The following is a 20,326-nucleotide window of genomic DNA, read 5'->3' as shown; positions in this document are numbered from 1 at the left end:
TGGGGGAATTTACACACAATAGGATAGGAGATATGTAATGGTGGGAAGTAGTGACGGTTTCAAAAGACAGAAGAAAATGGGTAGGCAAGTTTAAAAAAAAGGGTTATACCTGGACTGTTGCACATTTGGGCCTAAGATATGTACCCCAGGACCAAATGATCAAAGCTAGCTAAAGGGTAGGGCAAACTGGATAACTGCACAGGCCCTTGACCCTCTCCAGAACCCAAATTATTTAAATGTAGTAGTTTGAGGAGCTGAAATATTGTACATTTGAGATTGACATGTACCCCAAACAAATATCAGGGCTGCTTTTGGGGTAGGCATAGTGGGTAATTGACCAGCCTCCCGCCACCTTCTCCAGGGCCGCATTTTACAAAATAGCATTGTTTCACGTACCTGGAATGTTGTCTATTTTTTGCCCTCACTTTATTTTTGTCCAGGGTCCACTTGTCTCTAAATCTGTCCTGTTTATCCCAACATTAGGATACTAAATTCTTGTTGGAGTCACTGCTGCACTGAAATCCAAAGTAGTATTGCCAGGGCTGCCTAAATTTTCCTACTTGTCTACAGAACAAATAATTTTTTTTGTTAGAAGGATAAGGAGAATATAGTGTGTTCTGTTGTCCAGCAAGGTTATCTTGGCAGGGCTGACCACTCGCTTGGGTTTTATTTTGCAGCATGGACAGCTTGTCTATGCTGCTCTCCCAATTGCTGGCAAGATGAACCGTTATTTTTTCTGAACTTGTAGCATTTTTGAAAAGGTTTTATTTATTTATTTATTTATTTAAGATTTAGATCATTTAAATTTGGAGCTCACAGATTTTTTTTATAGAGTGATTGCATTGCTAACATCCCCAGGGATTAATTATTATAAGTCATTTAACACACACATGGTATAAACAGAGTGAGTTACACAATTAGGGAATAATCATATTTGGAGCATCGTGCAATGATGAGTGATCATCCACCGCTGAATGCTACTTCCATATGGAGACAGATGTTCTATAAATGCAGTGACTCTGTTTCTCTAATGACCATTGACACCACTTGGGGTGGGTTTAATGTGCATTGGCATGCGGGAAATGCAATTTATGAGCATTGCCAGCTGTCCATCAGCTTTAAAAGATACAAAAAATAAAAATGTAAATAATAGTTTCTTCCCAGGTTTCAGAGGTGTGGGTGACCACAGCTTTGCATTCTCTGGGGCTTTAGATCCCATGAGAAAAATCCCACAGGATTTCAGGTGGCCAGGATTTCCATAGAAGGACTTTTATTAGTCTATGTAGCATGTTGCAACGTGCAAAAATGCAATATGTTTTACAATACCAAGAAAGTTAACTGAAGCCATAGGACATAGCAAATTGCTTGGTATATCTGTTGGGATATGGCCCAGTGCTGGCGTGATGGACCTAAAGTCATAGAAAATCCAAAATATTACATTGGAAGTGACAGAAGATCTTCCAATGAGAGCATTTTTTTTGGGGGACCATTTTCTAGAAGGGGTTTCCACCCCCTTGAGGAGTTCTTGCTTCCTGTGGTGTATCCAGGGCAGAAACGGCACTGATGCATTTGAGACTCTGCTCATGCTACAAAACAGTTACATTTATTAAACTCCAATTCATCCTCTTCTGTCTATCCATATTTACAGAAGCATCTTTAGTGTAGAACCAGCACATCTCCTTCACTGCAACGGCACGCACTCCGATTAGCATTTTTCAGGCCATGCCGGAGAGCATCTGGCAATGATGAACTTGGCTTGCCGCACACGTTACCGAGTAAATGGTCAGTGACAAAAGGAAAAAATGAACGGCTCCGTATGTGGCCAAGATGCGTATTTAGAGCAAAAATGAATTCCGCAAGAGAGTAATCAGCCCTCTCTGGAATCATGAAGCTGTAATGGGCAATGCTTAATATCCAAACTGCACAAAATCTTATCGCGTTGGCATACAAATAGACCTGCTTACCATAAGACAGCGCATCCTCGTGTTTTATTAACAGCAAGACACTTTGCGGGTCTGATTTTGCTTAAGCTCCGAAGGAATCATCCTTTTAACAAATCTCTTGTTGATTAGGTTACACTTCTCACTGTGGGTTGAAAAATTTACGATTGGATTGTAAGATCCAATTATTGACCAGGGCAGTGTGCGTTCAGCATTTTTAGGTCCAAGCGGAATGAATTTGGATCTCATAGCATCTTTATAATATTTCTTCAACAAGTGGATTTAAGTAAAATTGTGCGCTGATTTTTCAATCTGTGTTCTTTCGGTATGTGTGAGAGCAAATAATTTGTAAATGAAGTTGGCATCTAGTCTGTTGTGGCTCCATTCTCATTGATACCAAAGCTTAGGTGGGGGGTGATCATCATCCCTATGTGTCAGTGCTTAGTCATAGTGGTTGGTCGGTCTGGCCCATGCAATTTTTCCATGAGAAAGTCATGCACTTCTTATATCCAGCAGCTTTTTATATAAAGGAGGCAGGACCCGCCAATGCCGCCATACTAGGCAATCTTCCTGGACCCCCTTCCCATATGTCTAAAAGTTCCAGCATTGCAAAAGTCAAGCTCTTTTAATCAGGGCTCACTACAGAAGTAGCCCTTGTCTCCTACCTGATGGCAATCCTTTAAGGAGGTGATGAAGTAGAGCTGCAACTGGGCTAGCTGCAGGGACTTGCAGGGAGTTGAATTGATAACCTGACCGCTTTTTGCTCTCCTCACCTCCCCTGCAGACTATGATGGGCCACTAGTGAACTTAAGAGGGCAAGAGGGGGCAGATTGTGATGTAGTCACATTTTCCAGGCAGCATGGGGTTCACCCACTATCAAGCACCACTCTACAGCTGGAACCATGCACTGCATGTCACATTTACATATGATTTCTTCTTATACTTGTTTTCCATATGGGTACATACATCTGTATCTGTTGAATATAGAATTCATTTTCAATCCATTTGTTTGTGAATAAAGAGCAAAAGCAAAATATGCCCATAGTGCCAAATCTGTGCTTCTACAATATACGTAAAGTACAGCTAAAGTTACGTTTAACTGCAGTATTTTTAAAAAATAATGAAAATGTTTTCTATATTACCAGTTAAAAGCCTTGGCACATCCGGAATAAGTGCTGCTAAAACTTGCCAGAATGCACTTCCTCTCTTTCCTAGTCCATATTTCTTTCAGTATAAGGTGCATTCCAAAAAAAAAAAACGCCCCCGCGGAGCATTGTTGCTTGATTTTGTCTGCTATCAGGATTTCTAGCACCCCTAGTGTCCTGGAGGGCGCTCAGCATCGAAGTTTGTTATCTGCATGTCTGCAATCTGTTTTGAGCAATGGCTGAGGTTATAAGCTTATTACTTCAAGGACCCCTTGTACACACTGTGACCCTTAGTCCCCCTAAAAACCTTTAGCAACTGAGTCAAACCTTAAGGATTACCCAGTCCTCTCATTATCCTACAAATACATCATGTTTGTTGCACGTCAAGGTATTTGGAGACATTAACGCCTTTCAGCTCTTCTAGGCTATCAATAAATTGAGCAGGGAAAGGGTCAGAATGCTGACTGCCTTGCACAATCTGGAGAAAGAAGGTCAATTAGAGGAATTTAACATGGATACAGGGAGCGATGGATCCCGAAGGCCTTCAAGACATCCATCACCTTACAAAACGGATAGGCTGTAGCAGCTATCGATTACATTACACAGAGATTTTGGAGAGGAAATTATGTTTTCGGCTATCAGTGTGAGTGCAGTTTAAAGGATCTAAACCTCTCTTTAGAAAAAAAGGATGCGGGGCTAAAGAGGAACTTTCATTGGGAATCCAGTGATCAAATGTTAGTTATTGTTTTTTTTTTATTGGATAACTGTGCTAACTGTACTGCATTATACCTTTAAATATCAACCGGGACCCAAAGTATTTTTTTTAAATTTTATAACTTATTACTTCCCCCTCTCCCTTAGCTTGGTGAGCATTTTGCATTCAGCATGCTTAATCTCTTATGTAACTTTATAGAAGGAGAGCAGAAAAAAAGATCTTCCGATCACCCGATGCATGTTTGATTTCATTGCTAGTATCCATAAATGAATATTTACCGTATATAGAGTGCAGTGTTCATATAACCACTAGAAATCACCAACTGCTAGAAACTGTGAGTTGCAGCATTGGCATAGGATATGCTTTCTCACCTCCTATTACCTGCAATTCTCAATGGACAAATGTAAAGCTTTTCTTGCTGTCTCCTAAATCACATATTGCCAATAGTGTCGTCCTGCTTGATCTTGTCATCTTTATTTTATGGAGATAAAAACAAGTAGAGCAAGACCTCCCATTGCTACAACAAAAGGAGAAGCCACTACAGAGACCTGGAATGCTGCCAGGGACCCCTAGAGAACCCATTCGTTATCCTATTTAATGTACAGCGCTGCGTAATATGTTGGCGCTATATAAATCCTGTTAATTTTTATTATTATTAATAATATTAATAGTTTGTGAGTCAGTACATCTACGTATAACTAAAATAATTTTATGGGAGGAGACTAAAGTTAAACTTTAAAAGCAGAACTCAAAGATGTTAAAAAAAAAAATCTATTTTATTTGCCAAAGCTTGACCTGCAGTGGCAATACCCAAAGAAGGAGATGCTTAAGCATATTACAACTGAATGGCAATATTAGTCTAAAGAAATTTTAGAAAGAGGGTCAGTGGTATGGATGGGTTCTGAAATGTGTTGTCACCCTTGTATCCATGCGAACTGGGTGAATCACAAATCTTCATATTTTTTACAAACCATTTGGCAGGTTTAAGGCTTCCTATAAATGTGCCCCATCTGTGCATTTCACTCCTGGATGGTATTTCCCTTTAAGGAAAAAAAAAAAACAAGCTGATGTTTTGCCAAACAATTTCCGTCTCCTGCAGACCTTTCTGCTGTCAGATCGTCTCCTTGTTGCATCATTCAATTGACAGGAACAGAACTGCACCTGAGACAGTCAGATGCTGAGCAGGTGTTACAGAGACCCATTGAGAAAATCTGCTTCTTCGCCACCTTTCACGGCACAGAAGGGTCAGTTTTGTTTTCTAAAGGAACTGGGAGTAGGGTTTTTTTGCCTGTCAAGTTAGAAACATCAAGAATATTTAGTGCATTATGGGACATGTTCTAAAAATTATACCTACTGTGCCAGAAAAAGAGGAAACCCCTCTCTCATTATTTCCTAATAACTCCAATCTTGTGTTATTTTAGTGTGCCAATATTCGCACATTTGTTTAGAGGCGATGCGTATTCCACTCAGCCAATGAGCGCGGCTCCACCACCATTTAACGTAATAACAGTCAGCAATAAACTTGCATTTTCAAGACCACCCAAGAAAAAAATGCAATTGCATCTATATTGAGCTTAATTCCGCCTTTTTTTTTTTCTTTTGCGCGGCTCTTTCCAGCGTAGCATTTTTCTAATAAAAACCTGTTCTTCAAATGTAGCTTCAAATGAACTTTTAACAATCTTGTGTCAGCATAATCCCTCAAGTGAATTAATCTGTTAGTTATTTTTTTACCATTCTTTATGTAAATAGCAAGCTGTTCCGTTTTGTTGAGTGACAGGACGCATTATGCGCAGGTATGGCGCGGAATGAGAAATTTCAGGGAGAGACGGAGGGGAAAAAATAACGGAAAAAAAAAAATAATTGCACAAAAATCAGCAGCAGCTTCCGCCGCCCGCATCTGCTTCAGGACACGGCGATAGATGTGTTTGAGAGTCAGGCGTGCGCTTTTTAATTAACCAGTTGCTTCCATATTAAGCAAATTGTTAATTAACAGGTGTACAAATGTGTATTCTATGATGCAGGTGTGGTTAGCGCAAGAAACTTGTGGAATTTCGATGCGGCCTATGCGGGGATGCATCTAATTAGCTCTCTGGGCTATTGGAAAGTGAAGTATTTTTTTATCCATATTATTAGCATCTAATAACGAGCTTACTTTATTTATTTAACGTGTTTATATAGTGCTGACACTTTCCCTGCAGCATTTCTATGTGAAGCTTTGAACCATGCGTGTCAGCCCGGAAGGCGCTCATGCTTTATTGTCATATACATAGAGTCGGGGGAAAGCGAATGAACATATCACTCAAACGCACAAATGTCATACTATGCTGGGTACTGAATTCAATAAACAGTCATCTAAGGGTTTGCTATTGCTTTTGTTGCCTCCTCTGTGCAACAAAACTGATTTCTCTTTAGTAAATAAAGCAAAAGGGTCTAGGATCTCATGCAGTGACCCACTTGGAACCTTCCTTTGTCCAGCCCTAGTCAAGAAAATCTCCTGAGTAGGGTTGGACATAGGGAGGTGCAACATGTGTTGCTGCATGAGGGCCTGGACCTTTCTTGGCCAACAGGGGTTCCAAGTCAATTCAGGGTGAAGAGGTCAAAGGCCATTTGCACAGTGGCCTACTATGCCACTGCTCTTGACTATGCCCCAGTTCCAACCTCTGGAATATTGAGAGTGTTGGCCACTGGGGCATTGGACAGAAAGATGGCAGAAGGCCAAAGACTCAAACCTTTAGCAGTTATACCTCTTCTGTGCACCCCTTTTATTTGATTTTTTTTTAGATTAGAACTGAATTCTTCTGATGAAAGGACAAAGCACAAATGCTAATCTTCCTGTATATTCACAACATTTCCCATTGGGTTCTATGAAACGTAGGTGGGGATTGGAGCTATTGTCAATCCTGTTGTAGCAAAATATCAACTTCAGAGGGGTGCACTGGGTGTGTGTAGGGGGAATGGGGGGTCTCTTCCAGATAATAGAAGGCTTAGGGTCACTTTAGGCCTGCAGTAAGCCAAAGTGTTGTGTTGTCTGTTCCTTTCACTGCAATAGGAGCGATTGGGAGCCATTTTTTCGCATGTGGCTCTGGTATTTCACGACACCCTTCCCAGCACAGTTCCCAAAAAGAACACAAGTCACTTTTGGCCACATAGTTGCTGTTTGAAGATCCAAATGTCGTTGTCTGGAGAGCAGTCTGGTACTCCTGGGTCCAGTTTCCTGTGCACCTGGGATTAGGTCAACCATGTGGTTTCATGCTATGGGTGTGAATTTGTGCCTGGTAATAGACAGGGCTTGTAAAAGTTTATAAAGACTGAATTAGCACTTTAGCTTTACATTACACATTAGCACAGTTTGAAGCAAAGCATGCAATTTATCAGTAAGACAAGTACAGTTGGGTAAATTACATTGAACCTACCATCCATACTCCATGCCCTTTGTGTCCTTAAGAGGTGCGTTAAGGGTAGTCAGCCTTGAAAATGTCATTGATCAACTTTTTGTGATTAGATAACCAAATGACTTTATTATCTCAAAGACCAAACTTCAATGCTAACCAATGTGTTTCACCAATATCCTTTATGAGGAACAGATAGGGCAGAGGGTAGGAACTGGTGCCAAAGTCTATCCATTAAAAATAAGGTTTTAGAACAGCACATTGGGGGTTAGAGGGGGTAAAGAAATCACCTCTTGGTGGCAGTTATTAGATAGGATTTATATTAACCCTTAAAAGGTTCCAAGGTTACCTAGGAAGATATGAAAGATGAGACATTTCCACCAGTTTGCCCTTAATCTTTGCAGCAGGGTTTAGTTGGTGCTGCAGGTCGCCCATTCATATTCATTCCTAGTAGTTCAGCACTGTCTCCCTCTTTGCTTGTCAGATTTCAGAACATTAAGACCTCGTACCTTGTGTTTTAGCAGTATGATTTGCCTTTTGACTGTATGGAAATCATGTTATGCCATTAGTCCCAATCATTGCTTGGGCTGTCATTCTAACCATTGTGCTCCAGTACCGTACTTTAAAAAGAAAAGAAAAAAAATACCCGCTGCATGAAAATATAAAAGCTTCTCTTTTAGGGTAAAATACAAAAAAAAAAAAAAAAACATTAGCATATTTAATATTTTTAAAATGTCTACAAAGAAGCTGGCATTGGAACGTTGGTGTGCTGTGTCATAAAACATAAATCTGCACAACCCCACTGAAACCAGTTGTAACTTTTTATTATCTGTTTGATTCCCTTGGGTGCAGGTGTAATCTCTGCACACCAATCCCATGTCCTGGGGGTTCCCCTACTAAAGACCAAGATACCTTCATTGGATAGGGGGATGGACAATGGGTTGAGATTAGTTGCACATTTAAGGTAAACCAATAGGAAGCGGGTGGATAGTAGGCAGGGACGGTCCTTAAAATTAGGCCATTCGTTACAAGTTAAAATATTTCAGAGGGTCAGCCAGAGGATGGGTTTTCTTGCAATTAAAGGACTAAAGTTCTGTAATTATCATTAGGTGGGTATCCGTCCTATAGCCATAGCCTTAGTAACAGGCCTCAATGGGGTGCACATAGGAGGGTTTCCCAGTAGGCCCTCTTTAGTGCCAGTTAGCAGAGGGGGTTTAATTCATAAAATATTAACTTACAAAAAAAATATAAAAGCCACAAGGTAATGCAGTCTTCTCATATTAATATATGCATATTTTGAAATAGATAAGTGTAGGAACCTGACTATACCTCATTATCAGACTCTTTCACTGCCTTGTACAACAGAGCTCAGAATAAGGGGGAAACAATGCAAGCAGTCAATCAGTTGTGTTGTGTAATAGGAAGAGAGAACAAAGTGGCAGAAAGATGAGCCAGTCACTCTCCTGCTTTTCATTTCATGGGTGACAAGACCAGTAAATGCTACTTGACTGCCACAGACAAATGTCAGGTCTGCTGCTCTGCAAGACAGATCTGTGCTATGTGAATCTTAGAACTAAAGGAACAGAAACTTAAATTCTTTGGTATTCAGAAACATCTCCCATATATGTATTTTTTCAGTGTAATTAGTGTAATTGCCTGGAGTTCATATTTAAGCCGCTTTCATGTGGGCGACCTAAAGGGTTAATAACTTTAATAAAAAAATTGACTTTGCAGCAATTTTTTTTCCCCTCGTTGCAGAGATTCACATTACGAACTGCTCGGAGCCATTTCTTGACTCCTGCGAAGGTTAATGAGTTTTCTAACTCATCAGCAGCCAGATAAGTGTCAGGGCAGGCTCATCCTTTCCGTGGGACCGGGAGACAGGTGCAAGCACGATGCCAAATGCAGCGGCTTTCCAGCTGCACCTCCGACAACAAGAAAACACCAAAACACCTTCTTACAGCGAGTTGCATCAGCTTTTCAGTGTGCTGAATGTAAACAATTGTGCCGTATCATAAACATCAGGATGTAAAAACAGAATCTAAGCACCCGGAGCAGAGCGTGAGGTCATCGCTCCGTTCCCAGGATCGTTCAACAACTTGTTTTCCCTGGCAGAGGGTGAATTGTTTTTTTATTATTGTTATTTTTAGGTTAACTCTAAAGGAGACACTTCATCAAATCAAAAGTCATCATAATAATGAAAGGAGATCTTTTCACACTTTTTGCCTCCGAATGTGAAAATGATCATTTGACCGGGTGAAGAGTTTGGTCAGCTCAGTCCCCTAAATACCAAATTTGCACATTTCATTTTATGCAGCCATGAAGAAGAGTGATTTTTGTTGCCCCTGGAACGCATTGGCCGTTTCTGGCAAATAAAATATTTTTTACAATATGAAAAAAAAAAGAATTTAATGTGAACTGCGTTAAACCTTTATTTTTCCTTTATCCACTAATCCTCCGGATCAGTTGTAACACCATTATTCTACGGGACGTATTCTAGTATCCAGTGCTCCCCTAAGCGTTAACATTGAATATAATTAAGTTAATGTCTCCCTTCTTTAAAAACTTTGGGCATTGTTTTTGGTTTAGCTGGACATGTGATCCAGGCTCCCCGGCCAGGCAACATAGCCAGATCCTTGTATAGAGTGCGAAAGACAGACTACTGGTAGGAATTACTGAAGCCTGTGTCCCCATTAGGGGTGATTTGCCCTATCCCCTTTCACTGACGCAAAAGATTTCCATTAGGGACCCCACAAAACAACACTGGGAAAGGTCAACCCCTTTGTCATTTCTTATTTCTTGTCCTGCTGTAGTAAAGATGCCATGCCTTCTTTTCCCTTCCCCTCTACCAGGTTCCAATCTTTGGCCATGTTGATTTTCTGGGCTTGGATGGTATAACCCACATGCGCACATGAGCGGGCAGCCATGGGGCATGCAAATCCCAGCACAAGGCAGCGATCAGGCAGGTAAGTGTGATTTATTGCTTAAGGGACATCGCCTGTCTGTTTTGCAATAATGAACTTGCCTGATATGAATTTTTTTTCTAATATTTCAAAGCTGTCCAATAAAGTCACAAAAGGCAATAAATAATACTAACCGCCACCACCATCCCATTAAAACAAATTCAAATCTGTTTTTTTTTGTTTTTTACTCATTTGGCACTCCTGTCCCAAGTCTTCTCTCAAATTTTGTTTACAAGAAAAGGGGCCCTTCAGTGTCCATGTCACTGTCTGCATTACAAAGAAGCTTTCTATTGGCTGTCCAGTGGTGGGCCCCTCTTAGGACCAGAAGAGGTCCAGCTGGCGCAGATGCATTCTTGAGCTGGATTAGCCCTGGCACCCAAAAAACATCAAAGGCAAAGGACCTGGACAGCAAATTTAGCACATTATACCTTTTTTTAAAAGTTAAGACAAAAACTATGTTTCTGAAGTTTGGTGTTTTCAAAAACAAAAACTGTTTAGGCTGAAGTTTGGCTTCAGGTGGAATTCAACCTTATACGGAAATGATTGCTTGTGTTAAAAATCTGAAATAATTCCTTTCATAGAATATTAACAAAACTTCCAAACCAATGAATATTTTTTTATTTTATGGTAAGCAGTCATTTACAGAATTGTTGAAATTTTTATCCGCAAACCACTTCTCTAATAACATTTGCTGAAATGAGAGAAAAGAACAGAAAACGCTGATGCCGTCATTGCTGGGGCCCTTGCCGGTCAAACCGTTTTGGCATGTCAGTGGTTAAATTAGACGCCACTGTTTTCTTGTTGTTTCCTTTACTTGCAAAGATCACAGGAGGGAATTGAACAGCAAGTCATTCTTCTTTATGTGTCTGCAGCGGGCTCCTGTGTCGCACTTAGTCATAAGGCGGAGGATGATGGAGTACTCTGCGAGCTGCAAAGCTTCTCTCTGCGCCATAAAAATCAGACACTCAATTCTTAACTTTTCCTGTAAACTTCCTAAATTCTGAAATTGCTGTTGTTCCCCATTATGGCCAGCGCTTGGCTTCAAGCTGGAGTCCGGCAATAAGTACATTGTAGCTGTGTATGTCGAAGCAGTTGGGGTATTGACTGACTCACAAGCAAGAAACAAATGTACATTTGACCATAGACTAGACATCTAGATCATCTTCTGCTTCATCACACATGTCCATTTCTCATTCCAGTCTAATGGCCAAACTTTTTTCATTTTATTTAGAGACGACAATAACAAAATTCCCTGTCTTTTTACCATCTGTGTCCCACTGGGGAACTTGCCTTCACTTTTTAGACCCCTATAGAAGCAGAAAAGATTCTTTCCAAAGTAAGGAAAATCCCCTTTTTGATAGCTCCCATCACATATTATCTTCCCTATTCATGTTTTGGTGATCACCCAAAATTTTGGTAATGCCCTGACTTTCAGTCACAACAGACAAAACTTTTTTGTAATTTGGACAATTTTAGAGAGTTCTTGTATTGATGCATCTGTTATACTTTCCCCATGAAAGGAATTACTGAGTACCCCATCACTCTGTTGCTAGGAAATGTATACTTTGTATGGCGATGTTCCTCGTTTGCTGATTGAGAGTATTTCTTTACCAGGCCCCAAACAAAAGAGCGGGACTTTTAAAAAGCTGGAACATTTAGACATAAGGGAGGGGAGCCTAAGAACTTTACCAAGTATCAGACCAAGAAATTTAATATGATGACCGTGCCTATGCCAAGCATGCCCATTTTCAGCAACTGAAAGGAAAATGTCCTGCGTAATGACAGAAGCCTTGCTTTTACTGTCTCCAAAGGTGGACAGCCTTCTGGAAGTTTCTGAACTGGTGGCACAACCTTTCTCACACATTAGTTCAGATTTCAAACTGGCCACAACCATTACAAAATTTAACATTTTAACATTTTCTGGGTTTCTGCCATCAAACAACCTTGTTGTGTTTGACAGCCAAAAAATAAAACAAATCCTAGTCATGGAAGCAACTTGCTCAATTCCTTCTCTACCATGACCAAGGGCCTTGTTTCCAGCTCCCCGAAATTCTCTTCCATTCTGCCTTCTGTTGCAAATAATAGTTCTTCTACCTAATTATATTTTGCGTGTTTAATGGTCAACAACAAAATATGGCCATAAGACAATTTATTACCGATCATGGAAAGATGATGATGACCTGTGCCAGAGTGATAAAATCTATCTGCCGGAATCATGGCTCTGCTAATCAAAGTCTTTTCAGCTATGGTAAGCAAATAACCCCAGAAATAGCCACAGGACCGCCGGGGCTATCGGCAGCGAAACGTGTTCATCAAGTCCTGATAAGACCTGTGTGTCGGGCATTTGTCTGTTTGCAGGATGAACTGTCTCAATAATGGCAGCAGAGAGGTTTTCACAACGCTTTTTTTTTTTTCTCCAAAAGTAATTTTGTTTCCGAGTCATTCCTGCAAAGCACATTCATTTTTAAACGTCCAACCCTTCTTTATCAATTCTTGCAACAGGCTGTTCTAGTTCAAGTTGTTACAGAGGCTGGTCAGCTGTCATTGAAAAACGTGCACAGTGCAGCTCTCAGAATTTAAGTTTAGGCTTTTCTTCTTGTGCATCATGTAGTGAAGATGAACAAGAATAGAGGGGGAGATTGCCCATCAGTCTTAATTGTTCCAGTGCTGTCTGTTGCCCCTTTTAATCTACAGTTTTGAATTGTAAAACAATAGGGGTAAAATCTTTCATTGGAGTCACAAATTCAGGTGTCGCTTGCCTAAAAGTAGAATATTCTACTAAATATTGTCATCTGCTGTCTATTATGATCCATACAAAGTGCAAACTTTAATGAAAGGTCCAATGAAGGTAACACTTTCCTTCCTTATCCATACATCTCAACTGTACTTAGCAATTATAACATTTCATCTTTTCCACTCTCTGTAACTAAACAATTTTGTTATAAAGAAGCATTCTATACAATGCTCGTCCAATGTCACATCTGCTTTACATTTATATTGTTTTTGTGAGAAGGCAAATTATTGCAGCTTGGCTTACGCAATCACCATTTACACCATTATGTACAGAAAGACGTTGTGTTCTTTGTTAAACGTTGATTGTTTACAGCGTTCCCTATAGAATAATAAATGTTTGCAATGAGGCGCACCGATTGGGCAGGTATCACGTTAGGTTTCTAATAATGCATTTCCCCCCTCCGGTGCCACAAACGTGTGAATTGACTCAAGGACAGGGGCGTGCGGATTTACAGCGCGGGGAGCTGCGCGCATTGTTAGTGCCTGTTTTATGTAACAGCCTTTTGTATACGTTTGGATTGTGTTTATGTGAAAGTGTAAAAGACACATTGAAAAGATTATTATCTAGGGCTGATGCCGGGATAATTTGCCGACTCATTCTGTGCAGCAGATTCTCTTAAACAGTTTTCACATTATTGAAGTGCTTTGTGTACACTGCAGGGCCTGTTTATAAAATATCACCATTGATGTGATGCCATTTTTTTTTAAGGGTAATTATTGATTCAAAAAGTTTGTCTATTATACGGCTAATGCCTGCAAATTAGATGCGTGTTGTACACAAAGGTGGCCAATTTTGAGATCTGTTGGGTTGAGACGTCTTGCCGGTTTATAAAGACTTGACTTGGGAATTTGTCCAGTATCCATCACCTGAGAAGGGTGAGACAGGACCTGGATTTTTAAATTGTCTGAGGTCTCCTATTTTTACAGAGAACATTTGGATACATTTTTTAAACAATGCACATAAGGATAAACTGCCACTACTTAGTCTGGAACAGCCTTTCTGAACCTTTTTACCATGGAGGAACTCTTTTAGGAATAACATTTGGGTTCTAGGGTACCCCTGCTATAAATACTAAATCCAGTTTATTTGTATTATAGTCAGTGGGAAGAATGGCTCTTACATTGCTGAACAATGAGAAGAAAGCCACCCATATAGAATGCCAAAATATCATTGATGCCACCTAAACTCACCTGAGAGGCACACATTGCTCATTGTTCAAAAATTCTCTCTGGAGGAGCCCTAGGGTTCCATAGAAATCTGGTGGACCACTGGTCATCAATAGTATTTAGACCCAAGATGCTCCACCAATCCACAAACCATTGGTAATCCTCAAACTACCAACATTTCCAACTTCCAATGTTATTACTACTGGTCGTGTTCTTTAAGATTCCCATATCAAAAAGTTTCTATGATCTTTCATGAGTTGGGTTAATCTAGGCAACACTTCACATTGATACCCTACTGCTAAATAGGTAATCATCCATCTTATCATCCAAACTTATCACACTTGACTTGGCAGCCCAATAGATAAGCCCCGTCTCCTCGATTTGTTTCTGGTCGTTCTTCCTTCCTAGTTAAGAAGCCTTTACAGTGTCAGATTCTGATCATTGTATCATGAAAACTTTCTCTACATTCTCCTGGAGTGAAAGCCTTTTTTAGGGTTTAGGTTCTCTTGCATGAAATGCGGGAGCTTCGTGCCAGCATGGTCTCAACCAATTTGATCAACCACCACTGACCGCTATCATATTGGTTGGGACAATGCTAGCTTAAAGCTCCTGCATTTAATGCAACTGAACCCTAAAGATGGCCTGTTCCTAGGATGTATAGAGGTTCTTATAAGGCAAGAATGGCCTCTGATATTGGTACATGATTTGACCTAGCTTGGTGTTTTTTTTTCTCTTTTATTCCTATGATTGACAATTGCAAAACTAGTGCAACCATCTAAAATCATGAATTGCATCCACTAAAGCATTAAAAGAATGGTTGGGTGATGCAGGATAGACAATTTGGAGTAAAGGAATGGAGACACATTTCCTATTCTCCCATAAATTATAATGGAATATTAATGGAGAATACATCCAGACATTTCTAAAGTGAGAAATGTTTAGGCAAAGAACATGTTTGTGAATAATGTCCTACTGACCTGCAGATTGCAAGCTACATAGGGGTAAGATAAGTTTTTAATGATTTGTTTTTCTTTACAGCTAAGAAGGCAGTGGAGGAAGTGGAGGATAAAAAGCCAATGCTAGCCAAGAAAAAAGTGAAGGAGCTCCGAGTTCTTGACACCAAAGCAGCTCAAAACCTCTGTAAGTCACATTGTAAAGTACCGTTACCTTGCAGACTTGTGTAATATCACAGGATAAGGGTTGTACAACAGCTCAAAGCAATCAATCTGAATGTAAAATTTCTATAGTTTATCGTTAGAATTTTTTTTTCAGATTGTACATGCTGTGTGGAAGCGTTGGTCTCTCTGGAGAGGACCGCCAACTCCTTTGCTATAGCTTCCCAATCAGCAGGGAGCTTTCTTGATTGGAGAGTGTTGGCAACACAGCCAAGAGACTACTGCTTCCACACGGCGGTCCTGCAGCATGCTGGCAGAGGAACAGGCTTTTCTCCTCTGGAGTGCTTTACATAGCTTTTATTTTGATGCACCTGGAATGTGTCTGTGGCTCCCCACAGCTGGCGCTTTGCAATCTGCTTGGTCACACACACCACTCACTGTTGCGCCCACTTATTCTCTATGAATCTGCTGCAGAGACAAGTTACATGAAGCGACCCGCAAGAGGCAGCAGTTTCCTGGCATTAGGAAATGCAAAAAACCTCACTGCCATTACAAACATGGCGATAGGGACTATAGGGCGATTCCCACTGCAGGACATGCTGGAGAGAATCCCACAAGCAGACATTGCAGGAATTGGTATTATTCTGTACACCGATTGTCTCCGGATTCCCATATATTATTGCATTTTTTAAGGAGACTGAAATAGAAAGGTAATATTTACATTAGTCACAATATAATTACTATTACATTAAAAAAAAACGGCTAGCACAGCAATTTTACGGACTATATTTTTTTTCTTTTTAATAAAAGTTCTCTTTTAATAACTTTACATTGATGAGTTTGCTTTATATTATAACTTATGTTTTGTTTTCTCAAAGTTTTGTCTTTACAGCTTCAACTGTGCCAACTTTTTAGTGTTTCTGATGCGCTGAGCTCCAATAATTTTTTTTTTCCTTGCAGCCATCTTTCTGGGGTCATATCGGATGCCTTATGAAGAAATAAAACATATCATTTTAGAAGTAGATGAACAGAAATTGTCCGAGTCACTTATTCAGGTGCGTCTGCTAATGCAAAATGACTTCAGACATTCTTGCGAAAATCTTTTTTCAATATTTTTTAGTTTATTTTTTTTTGTGGCCGGGTTCTGGATGGGATTGAACTGGCAGGAACCTTGATAGTGGCTTGAATAGAAAAATGGAGAGTTGTTATTCTATATTCAAAAAATGTTTTAAAATTCTATGGAAACATTAGGCAATTTGTTTTTTTGTTTAAAAGGTACGTTAACATTGGAGGTAAAAATCTGCACAATGATCTGCTCCTAGGCGCATACCAAACTTCTGCTGAGAGCCCAGGAGCAGCAAACCACATCGCAGGTCAGTGCATTTGCAAGCATTGCACTTGCACTCGTGGTTGTGAAGCATTTCCTGCTTACGGGCAGCGGGGAATTGTTGCTTTTAGGAACTGTGCCGCAACCCACTGCAACCATGTGCAAAGTATTCACAGAGCTGTTCCCTACCACTCCCATTTAGCTGAATCAGAGTAGTTGGCACTCAACTGCTAATCTAAAATAGACATTACAGGAGGCACTTTATATTATGTTGCCTGAAATTATTAAAAATAAGCAGAATACTAATAAAGCTGAAAGCAAATAACCTGAAATCCAATAAAAACTGTTAATATTGTGCACTGAGTTACTTGAAAAAAAAATTTGCAAAAAAAAAAAGTTGTTTTTTTTAGAAATACGGGTAATTTTCTGTGCTCTCTGTCATCCCCCTATTCATCCCTATTTCCTCCCTAATTAATTTCTAAGTAATTTGCAATTAAATTTAGCTCTCCCATTAACTTCATTTCAATAACTTCATGCATTTCAACAAAATTTTACCAAAATTTCCCCACCCCCAAAACTGAATTTAAACTTATCAAAAATACAAGCTGACCTTCATTTTTACATAGACCCCAATTTTGTGATATTTCCAGCAGTTTGGGCCTTTTAGGCTATAAATGCACTCTGATGCCCTTTTCCTCCTGAGAGCGTCATGGAGCGCTGTCACATTTGTTCAAGTATTCCATCTCCTCTAGACAGACTCCATCAGTTTCAGACCAACTTTTTTTTTTTTTTGCCAAGATTCATATTTTTATTTTTTTAACTCGAGTTCAGAATGAAAAGGAATCAGAGAGATGAAGGTAATTAAATTGTCAAACTGACAGCAATGGACTATATTTTAGTGATAACTTGTTTCATCTTAGAAAAAAATCAATTACTTTGTCTTGTGCGCAGCATGTGAAATTCACAAAGTGCTTTATGTAGCCGGACTATCTGTATCTTATTACTCTCTGCCCTGCTTTATGCCCAGTAATTGGCTGTTTTCAATAACTGATGCGCGTTTCCATTATTTGGACAGTTTTAAGCATCGTAATGGACATAAGTGTGTGGAATTTCTGCTGATAAATAAGCTGCGTATGGCGCAGGAGGTACGGCCTTAGTCTTTTAACATTAAATGGAAGCTGGGTCCAGATATTCTTAATTTTTTCTTGGTGTTTCTTAGTTACTATGGATGCTTGTGCAAATGTTTGTCATTCATCGTTACTTTCCATCTCCCCAACTATACAAGGCAGAGACCTGGCATGGTAATGTCATTATTTCTGCTTTTTGCACACATTGCATATTTGGCATATGGACAAAATGTATAAATTCTGAAATCTAGAATACAATGGTGCCATTTGATATTTGCACTATTGCTTGTCAAACTCAAAGTTTTATTAAAATATATTCTAGTGTTCATAATAATATATAAATATAATACAGATGAAATAAATACCAAGGATACAAAGCCTAAAAATGCTCCTTGCATGCTCCCATTAAATGGTGACAAAGGATGATACCCAATATTACCTATAGTCATTTATAATCAACCTTAAATAGTAGCCTGGGAAGTATTCCTCAAACACTGGCAAGTGCAGGGATACCCACTATGTATCGTACAATGGTGGTTTATGTGCATTTAGGAGTCATGGTGCACCTAGTTTTGAGTACATACCTAGGGGGTTGGGGCTCTTTAATTCTTTTGTTTTTTATTTTATTTTTATGTAATTCAGTTGTATATTTTTTTAACTCTATTTATATTTTTGTTATGAATTGGGGGCTGATAAGGGATAGGTGGATCGATGGATGACACCTGAGGACCTAAAAGTTTTCAGAGAAGGGCATCTCCATGGAGGGATCTGGAATGCGACCTCTCCTCCATGTTTACTGCCAGGCATCCTATTTTTTTAATTGTGATCTCCTTAAAGGAATGGAAAAGCCTGAGCACCACATAGGGATGGGGTCGCGGCGGAGGGGAAGGCAACCCACACCTTAACCATAGGTAGTAGGGATCAAGCGGCCTACAGACAAACTGTAAAAAGCTCATGACTGCTAACATTTTGAAGGCCATGAGAATGTGCTGCATGTCTTGGTAGGATATGAGTTAAACAATAGTAGAAAGCTTTTACTTGGCTTTTAAAGATGACTTGTTAGTAAGTTTTCATAAAGCAATTTCTAATTTGTCACAGTAGGCAGCAAAAGTATAATTTTCAAGAAACATGACCCAGGTAGCTCCTATGGCACTCACTGCTTGACCCCTACCACCCCCATTCCCTCTCCACACTAATATGGTCATAATGGCTGCAAGCTGCAGTTTATTACATAACTTTAACGATAACTTTTAAATAACCAAGACTTTTTTTGTAACTTACAAGTAACATTAATCAGACTTTTTTAAAAATTTGTAGCATGACCATCTGCCCCCTGATCCTCAAATGCATCACCGCACAATTCCCAGCACCTGGGCTGCCACACCAATCCATGTTTCCAGCCGCACCACACCAACTTGGAAACCTCTGCTGCATCCCACCAGCCACTTAAATCTCAATCTCTTCCCAAATACATATTTAGACTCCTCACCTAGGTGGGTTCCACCACCTCTTACTTGCCCATAAGGCTTTGCATCCAATGATCTCACCCCAAACCCCACAATTGTTACAAAATCCCCTACAACCATAAGGGAGGGAGGGCAACTCGCCACTCTCAATTGCGTGTCCTCCCTTCTCTTCTACCCCACTCATTTTAACCCTTTCTTATAACCGCCGGACCCCTCACTTAGCCCCTTTCTCGTGATCTACCGCTTACCCTTACCCTGTTTTCCATACCCCCTCACACCTGGTCATGACTTGCTTTCTCCTACTCCTCCCCTCGCTCAGCTCCAGTCAATACCCTTCATTTATAAAACTCTTTTGGTGACTCTGTCTAGGCTGAGATGTTTTCAATCTGTCGGTGGCCAAATAAGACATTTCCTTAGTTTCCTCTTCTCCAATGGTCAGACTTCAACTTTGTTTTTCTTTGTAACTTAACTTTGCCCACAAATAAGACATTTACTTAGTTTCCTCTTCTGCAATGGTCAGACTTCAACTTTGTGGCAACTTTGTACCACTCTCTCTAAAAATGGACAATATTAAAGTTTTGGTTGCACATTCACACCCATCTTCTTCAATATTGTTTACCATTGTTACCCTTTAGTATTAAAAAAGAATAAGATAAAGACATCTTTAAAGGGCCATAGGACAAACAAAACAAACATTTATATTTATTTGCCATTCAACATTTGAGATTCACATATGTTGGATGAATATAAATAAGTATAAAAAACTGATGCTGTGAAAAAAGAACATTTGAAAAAGGTTATAAAACACTTTTCAGTCTTTTAGCAGCATTTTTGTTCTTTACGTTTTTTTCTTCTTTATTCAGCCGCATTTAAGTATTTTGCTTCTTTTATCAAATGGAAAAAGCCAGCATGCATCCCTCACCCAAGCGCTGTGATTAAATTCTTAAATCTTAACACTTAATCACACTTTTAAGAGCAGTTGAGGAGCTGTAAAAAAATAAGAAAGAAATACTTTGAAGAGCAGAAATACACGTCTCAGGATTTGATATAAAAATATGAAATAGGAATAAGGGAAAATGTCTAAGAGCGCTCAAGTTGACTCCTGCATGTCGCTGAGATTTCTCCCCGGTGTTGGCCAGACAATGGGGGCAAAGTTTCAAAGAATAAAAAGTTTGGCGG

General features: G+C 39.7%; 1 protein-coding gene across 1 annotated transcript in view; it reads left to right on the top strand.

Annotated features, from left to right (window-relative positions):
* DIAPH2 (diaphanous related formin 2) overlaps positions 1-20,326 on the top strand; it is a 659,108-nt gene that overhangs the window by 299,836 nt on the left and 338,946 nt on the right. Inside the window, 2 exon segments of the mRNA XM_072430145.1 lie at positions 15,151-15,252; positions 16,188-16,282. Coding sequence (XP_072286246.1) covers positions 15,151-15,252; positions 16,188-16,282 — 197 coding nt within the window.

This window comes from Pyxicephalus adspersus, chromosome Z (assembly GCF_032062135.1).
Source record: "Pyxicephalus adspersus chromosome Z, UCB_Pads_2.0, whole genome shotgun sequence".
Lineage (NCBI taxonomy): Eukaryota > Metazoa > Chordata > Amphibia > Anura > Pyxicephalidae > Pyxicephalus > Pyxicephalus adspersus.
This window is presented reverse-complemented; position numbering and strand designations above follow the sequence as displayed.